The following is a 20,000-nucleotide window of genomic DNA, read 5'->3' as shown; positions in this document are numbered from 1 at the left end:
CCCATCTACACACAATACCTCATAATGAGGAAGTGAAAACATCATATTTTTTTAGAAACGTTTGCAAATGTATTGAAAATGACAAACAAGAGATATATATATAATTTACATAAGTATTCACAGCCCTGAGTCATTACTTTGCAGAAGCGCCTTTGTCAGTGATTACAGTTGTGAGTGTTTCTGGGTAATTCTCTAAGAGCTGTGAGTGTTTCTGGGTAATTCTCTAAGAGCTGTGAGTGTTTCTGGGTAATTCTCTAAGAGCTGTGAGTGTTTCTGGGTAATTCTCTAAGAGCTGTGAGTGTTTCTGGGTAATTCTCTAAGAGCTGTGAGTGTTTCTGGGTAATTCTCTAAGAGTTGTGAGTGTTTCTGGGTAATTCTCTAAGAGCTGTGAGTGTTTCTGGGTAATTCTCTAAGAGCTGTGAGTGTTTCTGGGTAATTCTCTAAGAGCTGTGAGTGTTTCTGGGTAATTCTCTAAGAGCTGTGAGTGTTTCTGGGTAATTCTCTAAGAGCTGTGAGTGTTTCTGGGTAATTCTCTAAGAGCTGTGAGTGTTTCTGGGTAATTTTCTAAGAGTTGTGAGTGTTTCTGGGTAATTCTCTAAGAGCTGTGAGTGTTTCTGGGTAATTCTCTAAGAGTTGTGAGTGTTTCTGGGTAATTCTCTAAGAGCTGTGAGTGTTTCTGGGTAATTCTCTAAGAGCTGTGAGTGTTTCTGGGTAATTCTCTTAAGAATGATTTGTTATTTTCTAAATGATTCAAGCTCTTGTCTGATTGGTTGTTGATCGTTGCTAGACAACCATTTCCAGGTCTCACCGTAGATTTCCAAGTAGATATAAGTTAGAACTGTAACTCGGCCAATCAGGAACATTTCACTGTCTTCTTGGTAACCAGCCCCAGTGTATATTTGGCCTTGTGTTTTAGGTTACTGTCCTGCTGAAAGGTGAATTCATCTCCCAGTGTATATTTGGCCTTGTGTTTTAGGGTTGTTGTCCTGTTGAAAGGTGAATTCATCTCCCAGTGTATATTTGGCCTTGTGTTTTAGGGTTATTGTCCTGCTGAAAGGTGAATTCATCTCCCAGTGTAGATTTGGCCTTGTGTTTTAGGGTTATTGTCCTCCTGAAAGGTGAATCCATCTCCCAGTGTATATTTGGCCTTGTGTTTTAGGGTTATTGTCCTGCTGAAAGGTGAATTCATCTCCCAGTGTATATTTGGCCTTGTGTTTTAGGGTTATTGTCCTGCTGAAAGGTGAATTCATCTCCCAGTGTATATTTGGCCTTGTGTTTTAGGGTTACTGTCCTGCTGAAAGGTGAATTCATCTCCCAGTGTGTGGTGAATAACAGACTGAACCATGCAAGTTATTATGTAACTTGTTAAGCAAATTTTTACTCATGTGGTGGTTGTGGTGGCTAATTTCTGTATTACCAAACGAGGAGAGTTACAAACTTCACACACCAGTCAGAGTTATACTTATAACTACATCTTTAATAATTAAGATGCTTTTGCAAAAGCACTTTGACCTTCAATGATGCGCCATCTCTAATGAACCATTGAAAAGTGACAACCCAAAAGTACAAAGATCTTTTATAGCCAAGATACACCCCTCTCAACGTACATGACGAACCACAGATCTTAGGAACAGTTCACCAAGGGACTTTATACTTGAGAAGGGAGTATCCCATAGCCAGATAACATTCGCTATAAATTATCGTTCAGTTTGGTCCCTAATGACGAGGTTCTAATCTCGTTCCTGGTACTTCATAGTACAAAAACACCATCTCATCCAATGGCATAAATCAATTGTCAACTCTAGATACTCCCATCTCGAGTAAACCCCCTCTTCTTGACCCCACTCCTGGACAAGCTCACTGAGGGGAGTGACTTGCGCATAGCACCAGGGACATGTAAAAGACAAAGCCTGACCTCTCCTCTCTCTGGGCCCCAAGTGACCTGAGGGAAAAGTGCAACTGCCAACATTCATTATCCAAAGGGATACATTCTAATGACAAGTATCTCACATAAACATATTATGCAAATAAAACATCTTAATTTTCTATGTTACCCAACTCATTCTGATTCGTCCGCCACATGGTTCATTTTCTTCACTATCAAAACGAGGAGAGACAAACTTATCACACAAGTCAGAGTTATACTTAAACAAAACGTTTTAATAATGAGCGCTTTGCGATAGCAGTGACTTGTCAACGATTCACCGTTTTGTAATGATCCGTTGAGAGTGGTGGCGAGACAAAAGTACAAAGATCCTTTTTATACCCAAGATGCACCCCGTTTTCAACCGACATGACGAACAATGGATACATAGAATCGGTCACAAGGTTTAAGACTCCAAACTGGAACTATCTCTTCCTGGTACGGGTATAGAGCGGAAAAACATTAACTCATGTTCTCTGGAATACTCTTTAAGGTTTTATCACCCAAAAGACGGGGTAAATCTCCTCTGTCTGTGTTAAATCTCCCAGAGGCCCCATCCTCAGTAAGACACACATACAATCGTGAACAGAATACTCTATTCTGTCGAATAAAACAACCATTTGATGCAATAAAACTATTACAACATAATCTTGCAATTTTTCCATGGCACTCCTGAACTTATTTACGCTGCCATAACAAAGGGGTTGAATACTTATTGACTCAAGACATTTCAGCTTTTCATTTTATATTAATTTGTATTTTTTTTTGTTGAAAAAACGTAATTCTACTTTGACATTATGTTATGGTCAGTCTAGCTGTATGGAGGAGGAGGTACTGCTCTGTTTCAGCTGTTATGGTCAGTCTAGCTGTATGGAGGAGGAGGTACTGCTCTGTTTCAGCTGTTATGGTCAGTCTAACTGTATGGAGGAGGTACTGGACTACCTGATAATGTATTTGTTTCTCTCCAGACTAAGCCCCTGAATGTGGAATACCTCATGATGGATGCCTCTGTTCTACTTCCGCCTACTGGTACTCCTCTGACTGGAATAGACTTCGTTAAGAGACTGCCCTGTGGAGGAGTAGAGAAGACCAGACGGGTACACACACACACACACACACACACACACACACACACACACACACACACACACACACACTGAGATACACACACACATATATACACACACACACACACACTGAGAGACACACACACACACACACACACACACACACTGAGAGACACACACACACACACACTGAGAGACACACACACACTGAGACACACACACACACTGAGACACACACACACACACACACACACACTGAGACACGCACACACACACTAAGACACGCACACACACACACTGCGACTGAGACACAAACACAGTAATAATATGTTTACCATTTAACAGACTGAGACAATACTGTAATACCATTTAACAGCTGGAGACAATACTGTAATACCATTTAACAGCTGGAGACAATACTGTAATACCATTTAACAGCCGGAGACAATACTGTAATACCATTTAACAGACTGAAAGATGATTATCTTATGACCCTACTGACCTGGGGAGGGATGTTCTGTACCACCTACTGACCTGGGGAGAGATGTTCTGTACCTACTGACCTGGGGAGGGATGTTCTGTACCTACTGACCTGGGGAGGGATGTTCTGTACCACCTACTGACCTGGGGAGAGATGTTCTGTACCTACTGACCTGGGGAGGGATGTTCTGTACCTACTGACCTGGGGAGGGATGTTCTGTACCACCTACTGACCTGGGGAGGGATGTTCTGTACCTACTGACCTGGGGAGGGATGTTCTGTACCTACTGACCTGGGGAGGGATGTTCTGTACCACCTACTGACCTGGGGAGGGATGTTCTGTACCACCTACTGACCTGGGGAGGGATGTTCTGTACCTACTGACCTGGGGAGGGATGTTCTGTACCTACTGACCTGGGGAGGGATGTTCTGTACCTACTGACCTGGGGAGGGATGTTCTGTACCACCTACTGACCCGGGGAGGGATGTTCTGTACCACCTACTGACCTGGGGAGGGATGTTCTGTACCACCTACTGACCTGGGGAGGGATGTTCTGTACCACCTACTGACCTGGGGAGGGATGTTCTGTACCACCTACTGACCTGGGGAGGGATGTTCTGTACCTACTGACCTGGGGAGGGATGTTCTGTACCACCTACTGACCTGGGGAGGGATGTTCTGTACCTACTGACCTGGGGAGGGATGTTCTGTACCCGACCTGGGGAGGGATGTTCTGTACCTACTGACCTGGGGAGGGATGTTCTGTACCTACTGACCTGGGGAGGGATGTTCTGTACCTACTGACCTGGGGAGGGATGTTCTGTACCACCTACTGACCTGGGGAGGGATGTTCTGTACCACCTACTGACCTGGGGAGGGATGTTCTGTACCTACTGACCTGGGGAGGGATGTTCTGTACCACCTACTGACCTGGGGAGGGATGTTCTGTACCTACTGACCTGGGGAGGGATGTTCTGGACCACCTACTGACCTGGGGAGGGATGTTCTGTACCTACTGACCTGGGGAGGGATGTTCTGTACCACCTACTGACCTGGGGAGGGATGTTCTGTACCACCTACTGACCTGGGGAGGGATGTTCTGTACCACCTACTGACCTGGGGAGGGATGTTCTGTACCTACTGACCTGGGGAGGGATGTTCTGTACCACCTACTGACCTGGGGAGGGATGTTCTGTACCTACTGACCTGGGGAGGGATGTTCTGTACCACCTACTGACCCGGGGAGGGATGTTCTGTACCACCTACTGACCTGGGGAGGGATGTTCTGTACCTACTGACCTGGGGAGGGATGTTCTGTACCTACTGACCTGGGGAGGGATGTTCTGTACCTACTGACCTGGGGAGGGATGTTCTGTACCTACTGACCTGGGGAGGGATGTTCTGTACCACCTACTGACCTGGGGAGGGATGTTCTGTACCACCTACTGACCCGGGGAGGGATGTTCTGTACCTACTGACCCGGGGAGGGATGTTCTGTACCACCTACTGACCTGGGGAGGGATGTTCTGTACCTACTGACCTGGGGAGGGATGTTCTGTACCTACTGACCTGGGGAGGGATGTTCTGTACCACCTACTGACCCGGGGAGGGATGTTCTGTACCTACTGACCTGGGGAGGGATGTTCTGTACCACCTACTGACCTGGGGAGGGATGTTCTGTACCACCTACTGACCTGGGGAGGGATGTTCTGGACCACCTACTGACCTGGGGAGGGATGTTCTGTACCTACTGACCTGGGGAGGGATGTTCTGTACCTACTGACCCGGGGAGGGATGTTCTGTACCTACTGACCTGGGGAGGGATGTTCTGTACCACCTACTGACCTGGGGAGGGATGTTCTGTACCACCTACTGACCTGGGGAGGGATGTTCTGTACCTACTGACCTGGGGAGGGATGTTCTGTACCTACTGACCTGGGGAGGGATGTTCTGTACCTACTGACCCGGGGAGGGATGTTCTGTACCACCTACTGACCTGGGGAGGGATGTTCTGTACCACCTACTGACCTGGGGAGGGATGTTCTGTACCTACTGACCTGGGGAGGGATGTTCTGGACCACCTACTGACCCGGGGAGGGATGTTCTGTACCTACTGACCTGGGGAGGGATGTTCTGTACCTACTGACCTGGGGAGGGATGTTCTGTACCACCTACTGACCTGGGGAGGGATGTTCTGTACCTACTGACCTGGGGAGGGATGTTCTGTACCACCTACTGACCTGGGGAGGGATGTTCTGTACCACCTACTGACCTGGGGAGGGATGTTCTGTACCACCTACTGACCTGGGGAGGGATGTTCTGTACCACCTACTGACCTGGGGAGGGATGTTCTGTACCTACTGACCTGGGGAGGGATGTTCTGTACCACCTACTGACCCGGGGAGGGATGTTCTGTACCTACTGACCTGGGGAGGGATGTTCTGTACCTACTGACCCGGGGAGGGATGTTCTGTACCTACTGACCCGGGGAGGGATGTTCTGTACCTACTGACCCGGGGAGGGATGTTCTGTACCACCTACTGACCCGGGGAGGGATGTTCTGTACCACCTACTGACCTGGGGAGGGATGTTCTGTACCACCTACTGACCTGGGGAGGGATGTTCTGTACCACCTACTGACCTGGGGAGGGATGTTCTGTACCACCTACTGACCTGGGGAGGGATGTTCTGTACCACCTACTGACCTGGGGAGGGATGTTCTGTACCACCTACTGACCTGGGGAGGGATGTTCTGTACCTACTGACCTGGGGAGGGATGTTCTGTACCACCTACTGACCTGGGGAGGGATGTTCTGGACCACCTACTGACCTGGGGAGGGATGTTCTGTACCACCTACTGACCTGGGGAGGGATGTTCTGTACCACCTACTGACCTGGGGAGGGATGTTCTGTACCACCTACTGACCTGGGGAGGGATGTTCTGGACCACCTACTGACCTGGGGAGGGATGTTCTGGACCACCTACTGACCTGGGGAGGGATGTTCTGTACCACCTACTGACCTGGGGAGGGATGTTCTGGACCACCTACTGACCTGGGGAGGGATGTTCTGTACCACCTACTGACCTGGGGAGGGATGTTCTGTACTTACTGACCCGGGGAGGGATGTTCTGTACCACCTACTGACCTGGGGAGGGATGTTCTGTACCACCTACTGACCCGGGGAGGGATGTTCTGTACCACCTACTGACCTGGGGAGGGATGTTCTGTACCACCTACTGACCTGGGGAGGGATGTTCTGTACCACCTACTGACCTGGGGAGGGATGTTCTGTACCACCTACTGACCTGGGGAGGGATGTTCTGTACCACCTACTGACCTGGGGAGGGATGTTCTGTACCTACTGACCTGGGGAGGGATGTTCTGTACCACCTACTGACCTGGGGAGGGATGTTCTGTACCTACTGACCTGGGGAGAGATGTTCTGTACCACCTACTGACCTGGGGAGGGATGTTCTGTACCTACTGACCTGGGGAGGGATGTTCTGTACCACCTACTGACCCGGGGAGGGATGTTCTGTACCACCTACTGACCTGGGGAGGGATGTTCTGTACCACCTACTGACCTGGGGAGGGATGTTCTGTACCACCTACTGACCTGGGGAGGGATGTTCTGTACCTACTGACCTGGGGAGGGATGTTCTGTACCTACTGACCTGGGGAGGGATGTTCTGTACCACCTACTGACCTGGGGAGGGATGTTCTGTACCACCTACTGACCTGGGGAGGGATGTTCTGTACCTACTGACCTGGGGAGGGATGTTCTGTACCACCTACTGACCCGGGGAGGGATGTTCTGTACCTACTGACCTGGGGAGGGATGTTCTGTACCTACTGACCTGGGGAGGGATGTTCTGTACCTACTGACCCGGGGAGGGATGTTCTGTACCACCTACTGACCTGGGGAGGGATGTTCTGTACCACCTACTGACCTGGGGAGGGATGTTCTGTACCTACTGACCTGGGGAGGGATGTTCTGGACCACCTACTGACCCGGGGTGGGATGTTCTGTACCTACTGACCTGGGGAGGGATGTTCTGTACCTACTGACCTGGGGAGGGATGTTCTGTACCACCTACTGACCTGGGGAGGGATGTTCTGTACCACCTACTGACCTGGGGAGGGATGTTCTGTACCACCTACTGACCCGGGGAGGGATGTTCTGTACACCTACTGACCTGGGGAGGGATGTTCTGTACCTACTGACCTGGGGAGGGATGTTCTGTACCACCTACTGACCTGGGGAGGGATGTTCTGTACCACCTACTGACCTGGGGAGGGATGTTCTGTACCTACTGACCTGGGGAGGGATGTTCTGTACCTACTGACCTGGGGAGGGATGTTCTGTACCTACTGACCTGGGGAGGGATGTTCTGGACCACCTACTGACCCGGGGAGGGATGTTCTGTACCTACTGACCTGGGGAGGGATGTTCTGTACCTACTGACCTGGGGAGGGATGTTCTGTACCACCTACTGACCTGGGGAGGGATGTTCTGTACCACCTACTGACCTGGGGAGGGATGTTCTGTACCACCTACTGACCCGGGGAGGGATGTTCTGTACACCTACTGACCTGGGGAGGGATGTTCTGTACCTACTGACCTGGGGAGGGATGTTCTGTACCACCTACTGACCTGGGGAGGGATGTTCTGTACCACCTACTGACCTGGGGAGGGATGTTCTGTACCTACTGACCTGGGGAGGGATGTTCTGTACCTACTGACCTGGGGAGGGATGTTCTGTACCACCTACTGACCTGGGGAGGGATGTTCTGTACCACCTACTGACCCGGGGAGGGATGTTCTGTACCTACTGACCTGGGGAGGGATGTTCTGTACCACCTACTGACCTGGGGAGGGATGTTCTGTACCACCTACTGACCTGGGGAGGGATGTTCTGGACCACCTACTGACCTGGGGAGGGATGTTCTGTACCTACTGACCTGGGGAGGGATGTTCTGTACCTACTGACCCGGGGAGGGATGTTCTGTACCTACTGACCTGGGGAGGGATGTTCTGTACCACCTACTGACCTGGGGAGGGATGTTCTGTACCACCTACTGACCTGGGGAGGGATGTTCTGTACCTACTGACCTGGGGAGGGATGTTCTGTACCTACTGACCTGGGGAGGGATGTTCTGTACCTACTGACCCGGGGAGGGATGTTCTGTACCACCTACTGACCTGGGGAGGGATGTTCTGTACCACCTACTGACCTGGGGAGGGATGTTCTGTACCTACTGACCTGGGGAGGGATGTTCTGGACCACCTACTGACCCGGGGAGGGATGTTCTGTACCTACTGACCTGGGGAGGGATGTTCTGTACCTACTGACCTGGGGAGGGATGTTCTGTACCACCTACTGACCTGGGGAGGGATGTTCTGTACCTACTGACCTGGGGAGGGATGTTCTGTACCACCTACTGACCTGGGGAGGGATGTTCTGTACCACCTACTGACCTGGGGAGGGATGTTCTGGACCACCTACTGACCTGGGGAGGGATGTTCTGTACCACCTACTGACCTGGGGAGGGATGTTCTGTACCACCTACTGACCTGGGGAGGGATGTTCTGTACCTACTGACCTGGGGAGGGATGTTCTGTACCACCTACTGACCCGGGGAGGGATGTTCTGTACCTACTGACCTGGGGAGGGATGTTCTGTACCTACTGACCCGGGGAGGGATGTTCTGTACCTACTGACCTGGGGAGGGATGTTCTGTACCTACTGACCTGGGGAGGGATGTTCTGTACCACCTACTGACCCGGGGAGGGATGTTCTGTACCACCTACTGACCTGGGGAGGGATGTTCTGTACCACCTACTGACCTGGGGAGGGATGTTCTGTACCACCTACTGACCTGGGGAGGGATGTTCTGTACCACCTACTGACCTGGGGAGGGATGTTCTGTACCACCTACTGACCTGGGGAGGGATGTTCTGTACCACCTACTGACCTGGGGAGGGATGTTCTGTACCTACTGACCTGGGGAGGGATGTTCTGTACCACCTACTGACCTGGGGAGGGATGTTCTGGACCACCTACTGACCTGGGGAGGGATGTTCTGTACCACCTACTGACCTGGGGAGGGATGTTCTGTACCACCTACTGACCTGGGGAGGGATGTTCTGTACCACCTACTGACCTGGGGAGGGATGTTCTGTACCACCTACTGACCTGGGGAGGGATGTTCTGGACCACCTACTGACCTGGGGAGGGATGTTCTGTACCACCTACTGACCTGGGGAGGGATGTTCTGGACCACCTACTGACCTGGGGAGGGATGTTCTGTACCACCTACTGACCTGGGGAGGGATGTTCTGTACTTACTGACCCGGGGAGGGATGTTCTGTACCACCTACTGACCTGGGGAGGGATGTTCTGTACCACCTACTGACCCGGGGAGGGATGTTCTGTACCACCTACTGACCTGGGGAGGGATGTTCTGTACCACCTACTGACCTGGGGAGGGATGTTCTGTACCACCTACTGACCTGGGGAGGGATGTTCTGTACCACCTACTGACCTGGGGAGGGATGTTCTGTACCACCTACTGACCTGTGGAGGGATGTTCTGTACCTACTGACCTGGGGAGGGATGTTCTGTACCACCTACTGACCTGGGGAGGGATGTTCTGTACCTACTGACCTGGGGAGAGATGTTCTGTACCACCTACTGACCTGGGGAGGGATGTTCTGTACCTACTGACCTGGGGAGGGATGTTCTGTACCACCTACTGACCCGGGGAGGGATGTTCTGTACCACCTACTGACCTGGGGAGGGATGTTCTGTACCACCTACTGACCTGGGGAGGGATGTTCTGTACCACCTACTGACCTGGGGAGGGATGTTCTGTACCACCTACTGACCTGGGGAGGGATGTTCTGTACCTACTGACCTGGGGAGGGATGTTCTGTACCTACTGACCTGGGGAGGGATGTTCTGTACCTACTGACCTGGGGAGGGATGTTCTGTACCACCTACTGACCTGGGGAGGGATGTTCTGTACCACCTACTGACCTGGGGAGGGATGTTCTGTACCTACTGACCTGGGGAGGGATGTTCTGTACCACCTACTGACCCGGGGAGGGATGTTCTGTACCTACTGACCTGGGGAGGGATGTTCTGTACCTACTGACCTGGGGAGGGATGTTCTGTACCTACTGACCCGGGGAGGGATGTTCTGTACCACCTACTGACCTGGGGAGGGATGTTCTGTACCACCTACTGACCTGGGGAGGGATGTTCTGTACCTACTGACCTGGGGAGGGATGTTCTGGACCACCTACTGACCCGGGGAGGGATGTTCTGTACCTACTGACCTGGGGAGGGATGTTCTGTACCTACTGACCTGGGGAGGGATGTTCTGTACCACCTACTGACCTGGGGAGGGATGTTCTGTACCACCTACTGACCTGGGGAGGGATGTTCTGTACCACCTACTGACCCGGGGAGGGATGTTCTGTACACCTACTGACCTGGGGAGGGATGTTCTGTACCTACTGACCTGGGGAGGGATGTTCTGTACCACCTACTGACCTGGGGAGGGATGTTCTGTACCACCTACTGACCTGGGGAGGGATGTTCTGTACCTACTGACCTGGGGAGGGATGTTCTGTACCTACTGACCTGGGGAGGGATGTTCTGGACCACCTACTGACCCGGGGAGGGATGTTCTGTACCTACTGACCTGGGGAGGGATGTTCTGTACCTACTGACCTGGGGAGGGATGTTCTGTACCACCTACTGACCTGGGGAGGGATGTTCTGTACCACCTACTGACCTGGGGAGGGATGTTCTGTACCACCTACTGACCCGGGGAGGGATGTTCTGTACACCTACTGACCTGGGGAGGGATGTTCTGTACCTACTGACCTGGGGAGGGATGTTCTGTACCACCTACTGACCTGGGGAGGGATGTTCTGTACCACCTACTGACCTGGGGAGGGATGTTCTGTACCTACTGACCTGGGGAGGGATGTTCTGTACCTACTGACCTGGGGAGGGATGTTCTGTACCACCTACTGACCTGGGGAGGGATGTTCTGTACCACCTACTGACCCGGGGAGGGATGTTCTGTACCTACTGACCTGGGGAGGGATGTTCTGTACCACCTACTGACCCGGGGAGGGATGTTCTGTACCTACTGACCTGGGGAGGGATGTTCTGTACCTACTGACCTGGGGAGGGATGTTCTGTACCTACAGACCTGGGGAGGGATGTTCTGTACCACCTACTGACCCGGGGAGGGATGTTCTGTACCACCTACTGACCTGGGGAGGGATGTTCTGTACCACCTACTGACCTGGGGAGGGATGTTCTGTACCACCTACTGACCTGGGGAGGGATGTTCTGTACCTACTGACCCGGGGAGGGATGTTCTGTACCTACTGACCCGGGGAGGGATGTTCTGTACCTACTGACCCGGGGAGGGATGTTCTGTACCTACTGACCCGGGGAGGGATGTTCTGTACCACCTACTGACCTGGGGAGGGATGTTCTGTACCACCTACTGACCTGGGGAGGGATGTTCTGTACCTACTGACCTGGGGAGGGATGTTCTGTACCTACTGACCTGGGGAGGGATGTTCTGTACCTACTGACCTGGGGAGGGATGTTCTGTACTACTGACCTGGGGAGGGATGTTCTGTACCACCTACTGACCTGGGGAGGGATGTTCTGTACCACCTACTGACCTGGGGAGGGATGTTCTGTACCACCTACTGACCTGGGGAGGGATGTTCTGTACCACCTACTGACCTGGGGAGGGATGTTCTGTACCACCTACTGACCTGGGGAGGGATGTTCTGTACCACCTACTGACCTGGGGAGGGATGTTCTGTACCACCTACTGACCTGGGGAGGGATGTTCTGTACCACCTACTGACCTGGGGAGGGATGTTCTGTACCACCTACTGACCTGGGGAGGGATGTTCTGTACCACCTACTGACCTGGGGAGGGATGTTCTGTACCACCTACTGACCTGGGGAGGGATGTTCTGTACCTACTGACCCGGGGAGGGATGTTCTGTACCACCTACTGACCTGGGGAGGGATGTTCTGTACCACCTTAGACCTGGGGAGGGATGTTCTGTACCTACTGACCCGGTTGAGGGATGTTCTGGACCACCTACTGACCCGGGGAGGGATGTTCTGGACCACCTACTGACCTGGGGAGGGATGTTCTGTACCACCTACTGACCTGGGGAGGGATGTTCTGTACCACCTACTGACCTGGGGAGGGATGTTCTGTACCTACTGACCTGGGGAGGGATGTTCTGTACCTACTGACCTGGGGAGGGATGTTCTGTACCACCTACTGACCCGGGGAGGGATGTTCTGTACCTACTGACCTGGGGAGGGATGTTCTGTACCTACTGACCTGGGGAGGGATGTTCTGTACCACCTACTGACCCGGGGAGGGATGTTCTGTACCACCTACTGACCCGGGGAGGGATGTTCTGTACCACCTACTGACCTGGGGAGGGATGTTCTGTACCACCTACTGACCTGGGGAGGGATGTTCTGTACCACCTACTGACCTGGGGAGGGATGTTCTGTACCACCTACTGACCTGGGGAGGGATGTTCTGTACCACCTACTGACCCGGGGAGGGATGTTCTGGACCACCTTAGACCTGTGGAGGGATGTTCTGTACCTACTGACCTGGGGAGGGATGTTCTGTACCACCTTAGACCCACTGAACCAGCCTCTCTGTGTGGTGTGTTAGTGTGTTGTTCTGGACCACCTTAGACCCACTGAACCAGCCTCTCTGCGTGTTGTTCTGGACCACCTTAGACCCACTGAACCAGCCTCTCTGCGTGTTGTTCTGTACCACCTTAGACCCACTGAACCAGCCTCTCTGTGTGGTGTGTTGTTCTGGACCACCTTAGACCCACTGAACCAGCCTCTCTGTGTGTTGTTCTGGACCACCTTAGACCCACTGAACCAGCCTCTCTGTGTGTTGTTCTGGACCACCTTAGACCCACTGAACCAGCCTCTCTGCGTGTTGTTCTGGACCACCTTAGACCCACTGAACCAGCCTCTCTCTGTGTGTTGTTCTGGACCACCTTAGACCCACTGAACCAGCCTCTCTGCGTGTTGTGTTGTTCTGGACCACCTTAGACCCACTGAACCAGCCTCTCTGTGTGGTGTGTTGTTCTGGACCACCTTAGACCCACTGAACCAGCCTCTCTGTGTGTTGTTCTGGACCACCTTAGACCCACTGAACCAGCCTCTCTGCGTGTTGTTCTGGACCACCTTAGACCCACTGAACCAGCCTCTCTGCGTGTTGTTCTGGACCACCTTAGACCCACTGAACCAGCCTCTCTGCGTGGTGTGTTAGCGTGTTGTTCTGGACCACCTTAGACCCACTGAACCAGCCTCTCTGTGTGTTGTTCTGGACCACCTTAGACCCACTGAACCAGCCTCTCTGCGTGTTGTTCTGGACCACCTTAGACCCACTGAACCAGCCTCTCTGCGTGTTGTTCTGGACCACCATAGACCCACTGAACCAGCCTCTCTGTGTGGCGTGTTGTTCTGGACCACCATAGACCCACTGAACCAGCCTCTCTGTGTGGCGTGTTGTTCTGGACCACCATAGACCCACTGAACCAGCCTCTCTGTGTGGTGTGTTGTTCTGGACCACCTTAGACCCACTGAACCAGCCTCTGTGTGTTGTTCTGGACCACCTTAGACCCACTGAACCAGCCTCTCTGCGTGTTGTTCTGGACCACCTTAGACCCACTGAACCAGCCTCTCTGCGTGTTGTTCTGGACCACCATAGACCCACTGAACCAGCCTCTCTGTGTGGTGTGTTGTTCTGGACCACCTTAGACCCACTGAACCAGCCTCTCTGCGTGTTGTTCTGGACCACCTTAGACCCACTGAACCAGCCTCTCTGTGTGTTGTTCTGGACCACCTTAGACCCACTGAACCAGCCTCTCTGTGTGGTGTGTTGTTCTGGACCACCTTAGACCCACTGAACCAGCCTCTCTGTGTGTTGTTCTGGACCACCTTAGACCCACTGAACCAGCCTCTCAGCGTGTTGTTCTGGACCACCTTAGACCCACTGAACCAGCCTCTCTGTGTGGCGTGTTGTTCTGGACCACCTTAGACCCACTGAACCAGCCTCTCTGTGTGGTGTGTCAGCGTGTTGTTCTGGACCACCTTAGACCCACTGAACCAGCCTCTCTGCGTGTTGTTCTGGACCACCTTAGACCCACTGAACCAGCCTCTCTGTGTGTTGTTCTGGACCACCTTAGACCCACTGAACCAGCCTCTCTGTGTGTTGTTCTGGACCACCTTAGACCCACTGAACCAGCCTCTCTGTGTGTTGTTCTGGACCACCTTAGACCCACTGAACCAGCCTCTCTGTGTGGTGTGTTGTTCTGGACCACCTTAGACCCACTGAACCAGCCTCTCTGTGTGTTGTTCTGGACCACCTTAGACCCACTGAACCAGCCTCTCAGCGTGTTGTTCTGGACCACCTTAGACCCACTGAACCAGCCTCTCTGTGTGGCGTGTTGTTCTGGACCACCATAGACCCACTGAACCAGCCTCTCTGTGTGGCGTGTTGTTCTGGACCACCTTAGACCCACTGAACCAGCCTCTCTGTGTGGTGTGTCAGCGTGTTGTTCTGGACCACCTTAGACCCACTGAACCAGCCTCTCTGCGTGTTGTTCTGGACCACCTTAGACCCACTGAACCAGCCTCTCTGTGTGTTGTTCTGGACCACCTTAGACCCACTGAACCAGCCTCTCTGTGTGTTGTTCTGGACCACCTTAGACCCACTGAACCAGCCTCTCTGTGTGTTGTTCTGGACCACCTTAGACCCACTGAACCAGCCTCTCTGCGTGTTGTTCTGGACCACCTTAGACCCACTGAACCAGCCTCTCTGTGTGTTGTTCTGGACCACCTTAGACCCACTGAACCAGCCTCTCTGTGTTGGTGTGTTGTTCTGGACCACCTTAGACCCACTGAACCAGCCTCTCTGGGTGTTGTTCTGGACCACCTTAGACCCACTGAACCAGCCTCTCTGTGTGTTGTTCTGGACCACCTTAGACCCACTGAACCAGCCTCTCTGTGTGTTGTTCTGGACCACCTTAGACCCACTGAACCAGCCTCTCTGCGTGTTGTTCTGGACCACCTTAGACCCACTGAACCAGCCTCTCTGTGTGTTGTTCTGGACCACCTTAGACCCACTGAACCAGCCTCTCTGTGTGTTGTTCTGGACCACCTTAGACCCACTGAACCAGCCTCTCTGTGTGTTGTTCTGGACCACCTTAGACCCACTGAACCAGCCTCTCTGTGTGGTGTGTTGTTCTGGACCACCTTAGACCCACTGAACCAGCCTCTCTGTGTGGTGTGTTGTTCTGGACCACCTTAGACCCACTGAACCAGCCTCTCTGTGTGGTGTGTTGTTCTGGACCACCTTAGACCCACTGAACCAGCCTCTCTGCGTGTTGTTCTGGACCACCTTAGACCCACTGAACCAGCCTCTCTGTGTGTTGTTCTGGACCACCTTAGACCCACTGAACCAGCCTCTCTGTGTGGTGTGTTGTTCTGGACCACCTTAGACCCACTGAACCAGCCTCTCTGTGTGGTGTGTTGTTCTGGACCACCTTAGACCCACTGAACCAGCCTCTCTGCGTGTTGTTCTGGACCACCTTAGACCCACTGAACCAGCCTCTCTGTGTGTTGTTCTGGACCACCTTAGACCCACTGAACCAGCCTCTCTGTGTGTTGTTCTGGACCACCTTAGACCCACTGAACCAGCCTCTCTGTGTGTTGTTCTGGACCACCTTAGACCCACTGAACCAGCCTCTCTGTGTGTTGTTCTGGACCACCTTAGACCCACTGAACCAGCCTCTCTGTGTGGTGTGTTGTTCTGGACCACCTTAGACCCACTGAACCAGCCTCTCTGTGTGTTGTTCTCCCTCTGCAGGCCATCCGCGTGTTCTTCATGCTGAGGTCGTTGTCTCTTCAGCTGCAGGGAGAACCAGAGACGCAGCTTCCTCTCACACGCTCTGAAGACCTCATCAACACCGACGATGTTCTGGACCTAAGTAAGACTGTGTGTGTGTGTGGTGTGTGTGTGTGTGTGTGTGTGTGTGTGTGTGTGTGTGTGTGTGTGTGTGTGTGTGTGTGTGTGTGTGTGTGTGTGTGTGTGTGTGTGTGGGATAGTGACCTGGGGGAGGGATGGTTGATGAAGTCTCTATCTGATAGAGACCTGGGGGAGGGATGGTTGATGAAGTCTCTATCTGATAGAGACCTGGGGGAGGGATGGTTGATGAAGTCTATCTGATAGAGACCTGGGGGAGGGATGGTTGATGAAGTCTCTATCTGATAGAGACCTGGGGGAGGGATGGTTGATGAAGTCTCTATCTGATAGAGACCTGGGGGAGTGATGGTTGATGAAGTCTCTATCTGATAGAGACCTGGGGGAGGGATGGTTGATGAAGTCTCTATCTGATAGTGACCTGGGGGAGGGATGGTTGATGAAGTCTATCTGATAGAGACCTGGGGGAGGGATGGTTGATGAAGTCTCTATCTGATAGAGACCTGGGGGAGTGATGGTTGATGAAGTCTCTATCTGATAGAGACCTGGGGGAGGGATGGTTGATGAAGTCTATCTGATAGAGACCTGGGGGAGGGATGGTTGATGAAGTCTATCTGATAGAGACCTGGGGGAGGGATGGTTGATGAAGTCTATCTGATAGAGACCTGGGGGAGGGATGGTTGATGAAGTCTCTATCTGATAGAGACCTGGGGGAGGGATGGTTGATGAAGTCTCTATCTGATAGAGACCTGGGGGAGGGATGGTTGATGAAGTCTCTATCTGATAGAGACCTGGGGGAGGGATGGTTGATGAAGTCTATCTGATAGAGACCTGGGGGAGGGATGGTTGATGAAGTCTATCTGATAGAGACCTGGGGGAGGGATGGTTGATGAAGTCTATCTGATAGAGACCTGGGGGAGGGATGGTTGATGAAGTCTATCTGATAGAGACCTGGGGGAGGGATGGTTGATGAAGTCTCTATCTGATAGAGACCTGGGGGAGGGATGGTTGATGAAGTCTCTATCTGATAGAGACCTGGGGGAGGGATGGTTGATGAAGTCTATCTGATAGAGACCTGGGGGAGGGATGGTTGATGAAGTCTATCTGATAGAGACCTGGGGGAGGGATGGTTGATGAAGTCTCTATCTGATAGAGACCTGGGGGAGGGATGGTTGATGAAGTCTATCTGATAGAGACCTGGGGGAGGGATGGTTGATGAAGTCTCTATCTGATAGAGACCTGGGGGAGGGATGGTTGATGAAGTCTCTATCTGATAGAGACCTGGGGGAGGGATGGTTGATGAAGTCTCTATCTGATAGAGACCTGGGGGAGGGATGGTTGATGAAGTCTATCTGATAGAGACCTGGGGGAGGGATGGTTGATGAAGTCTCTATCTGATAGAGACCTGGGGGAGTGATGGTTGATGAAGTCTATCTGATAGAGACCTGGGGGAGGGATGGTTGATGAAGTCTATCTGATAGAGACCTGGGGGAGGGATGGTTGATGAAGTCTCTATCTGATAGTATCGTTGATGTCATTGTTTTATTGACGAGGAAGGGAAAGGAGATTTGCTCTACTACTGTAGCTCAGTGTAAACAGGGGATTTCCAGCCACAGGCCACGGGGCTAAAGGTCAGTCTGGAACATCATTCCTCAGCTGACGACGAAATATCACGGCTTAATCATTTAATGACTTTCATATTCAATACGGGAATATTTCTCTGACGTCATCAATGAGGTCCACGTGTGTCCTCCCGTATCTCTACTGTCTTAACGTGGAGGATTAACACTCCTCATTAATACATGTCTCTACTGTCTTAACCTGGTGGATTAACACTCCTCATTAATACATGTCTCTACTGTCTTAACGTGGCGGATTAACACTCCTCATTAATACATGTCTCTACTGTCTTAACCTCTTGGGGCTAGGTGGGACGCTAGCGTGCCACCTGTGGTGCACTCCATCAACAGCAGGTGCATTTCAAGAGCGGCAAATTTGAATCCAAATAAATGTCAAAATTCAAATTTTTCAAAAATACAACTATGTTACACCATTTGAAAGATAAACATCTCCTTAATCTAACCACGTTTTACGATTTCAAAAAGGTTTTACGGCGAAAGCATAAATTTAGAGTATGTTAGGACAGTACATTTACAAGAGTTGTGTGTAATGTTTTGTCAAGTCAAAGACAGGGTCACCAAAACCATAAAACCAGCTAAAATGATACACTAACCTTTTACAATCTCCATCAGATGACACTCCTAGGACATTATGTTAGACAATGCATGCATTTTTAGTTCTATCAAGTTCATATTTATATACAAAAACAGCGTTTTACTATGGCATTGATGTTGAGGAAATCGTTTCCCTCCAATAACCGGCAGTCAAGTCAGCGTCACAAATTAAATAATTAAAATTAGAAAACATTGGTAAAATATTATATTGTCATTTAAAGAATTATAGATTTACATCTTTTGAACGCAATCAACTTGCCAGATTTAAAAATAACCTTACTGGGAAATCACACTTTGCAATAATCTGAGCACTGCGCCCAGAAAAATACGCGTTGCGATACAGACTAGACGTCATGTTGGGGAGATCTAAAATCGAAAATACTATGTAAATAATCCATTACCTTTGATTCTCTTCATCAGATGTCACTTCCAGGTATCACAGGTCCATAACGAATGTAGTTTTGTTCAAAAAAGCTCATCATTTATGTCCAAAAATCTCCGTCTCGTTAGCACATGATGTAAGCCAGCCGGACTTCTCGTCATGAACGAGGGGAAAAAATATATTTCCGTTCGTTCAAACATGTCAAACGTTGTATAGCATAAATCATTAGGGCCTTTTTTAACCAGAACATGAATAATATTCAAGGTGGACGAATGCATAGCCTTTTATAACGTATTGGAACGAGGGTACCCAACATGAAGTAGCGCGCCAGGTGTCTAATGGGACATCACCGTTCCATGGCTCTTGTTCGGTCAGATCTCCCTCCAGAAGACTCAAAACACTTTGTAAAGGCTGGTGACATCTAGTGGAAGCAATAGGAAGTGCCAAAATATTCCTAAACCCCTGTGTTTTTCAATGGGATAGGTTTAAAGTCAATACAACACATCAGGTATCCACTTCCTGTCAGAAAATGTCTCAGGGTTTTGCCTGCCAAATGAGTTCTGTTATACTCACAGACACCATTCAAACAGTTTTGGAAACTTTAGAGTGTTTTCTATCCATATATAATAAGTATATGCATATTCTAGTTACTGGGTAGGATTAGTAACCAGATTAAATCGGGTACATTTTTTTTATCCAGACGTGCAAATGCTGCCCCCTAGACCCAACAGGTTAACATGGTGGATTAACACTCCTCATTAATACATGTCTCTACTGTCTTAACGTGGTGGATTAACACTCCTCATTAATACATGTCTCTACTGTCTTAA

General features: G+C 51.1%; 1 protein-coding gene across 2 annotated transcripts in view; it reads left to right on the top strand.

The window, feature by feature from the left end:
* LOC106594088 (protein CLEC16A) overlaps positions 1–20,000 on the top strand; it is an 87,691-nt gene that overhangs the window by 51,839 nt on the left and 15,852 nt on the right. For both annotated transcript variants that reach the window (XM_082976222.1, XM_082976221.1), the window contains exons 17-18: positions 2,893–3,021; positions 16,441–16,561. In XM_082976222.1, the coding sequence (XP_082832348.1) occupies positions 2,893–3,021; positions 16,441–16,561 (250 nt within the window). The remainder of the gene's footprint in view (positions 1–2,892; positions 3,022–16,440; positions 16,562–20,000) is intronic.

This window comes from Salmo salar, chromosome 06 (genome assembly GCF_965601325.2).
Source record: "Salmo salar chromosome 06, fSalSal1, whole genome shotgun sequence".
Classification (NCBI taxonomy): Eukaryota; Metazoa; Chordata; class Actinopteri; order Salmoniformes; family Salmonidae; genus Salmo; species Salmo salar.
The sequence above is the reverse complement of the archived record's forward strand: the minus strand, read 5'-3'. Positions and strand labels throughout refer to the sequence as shown.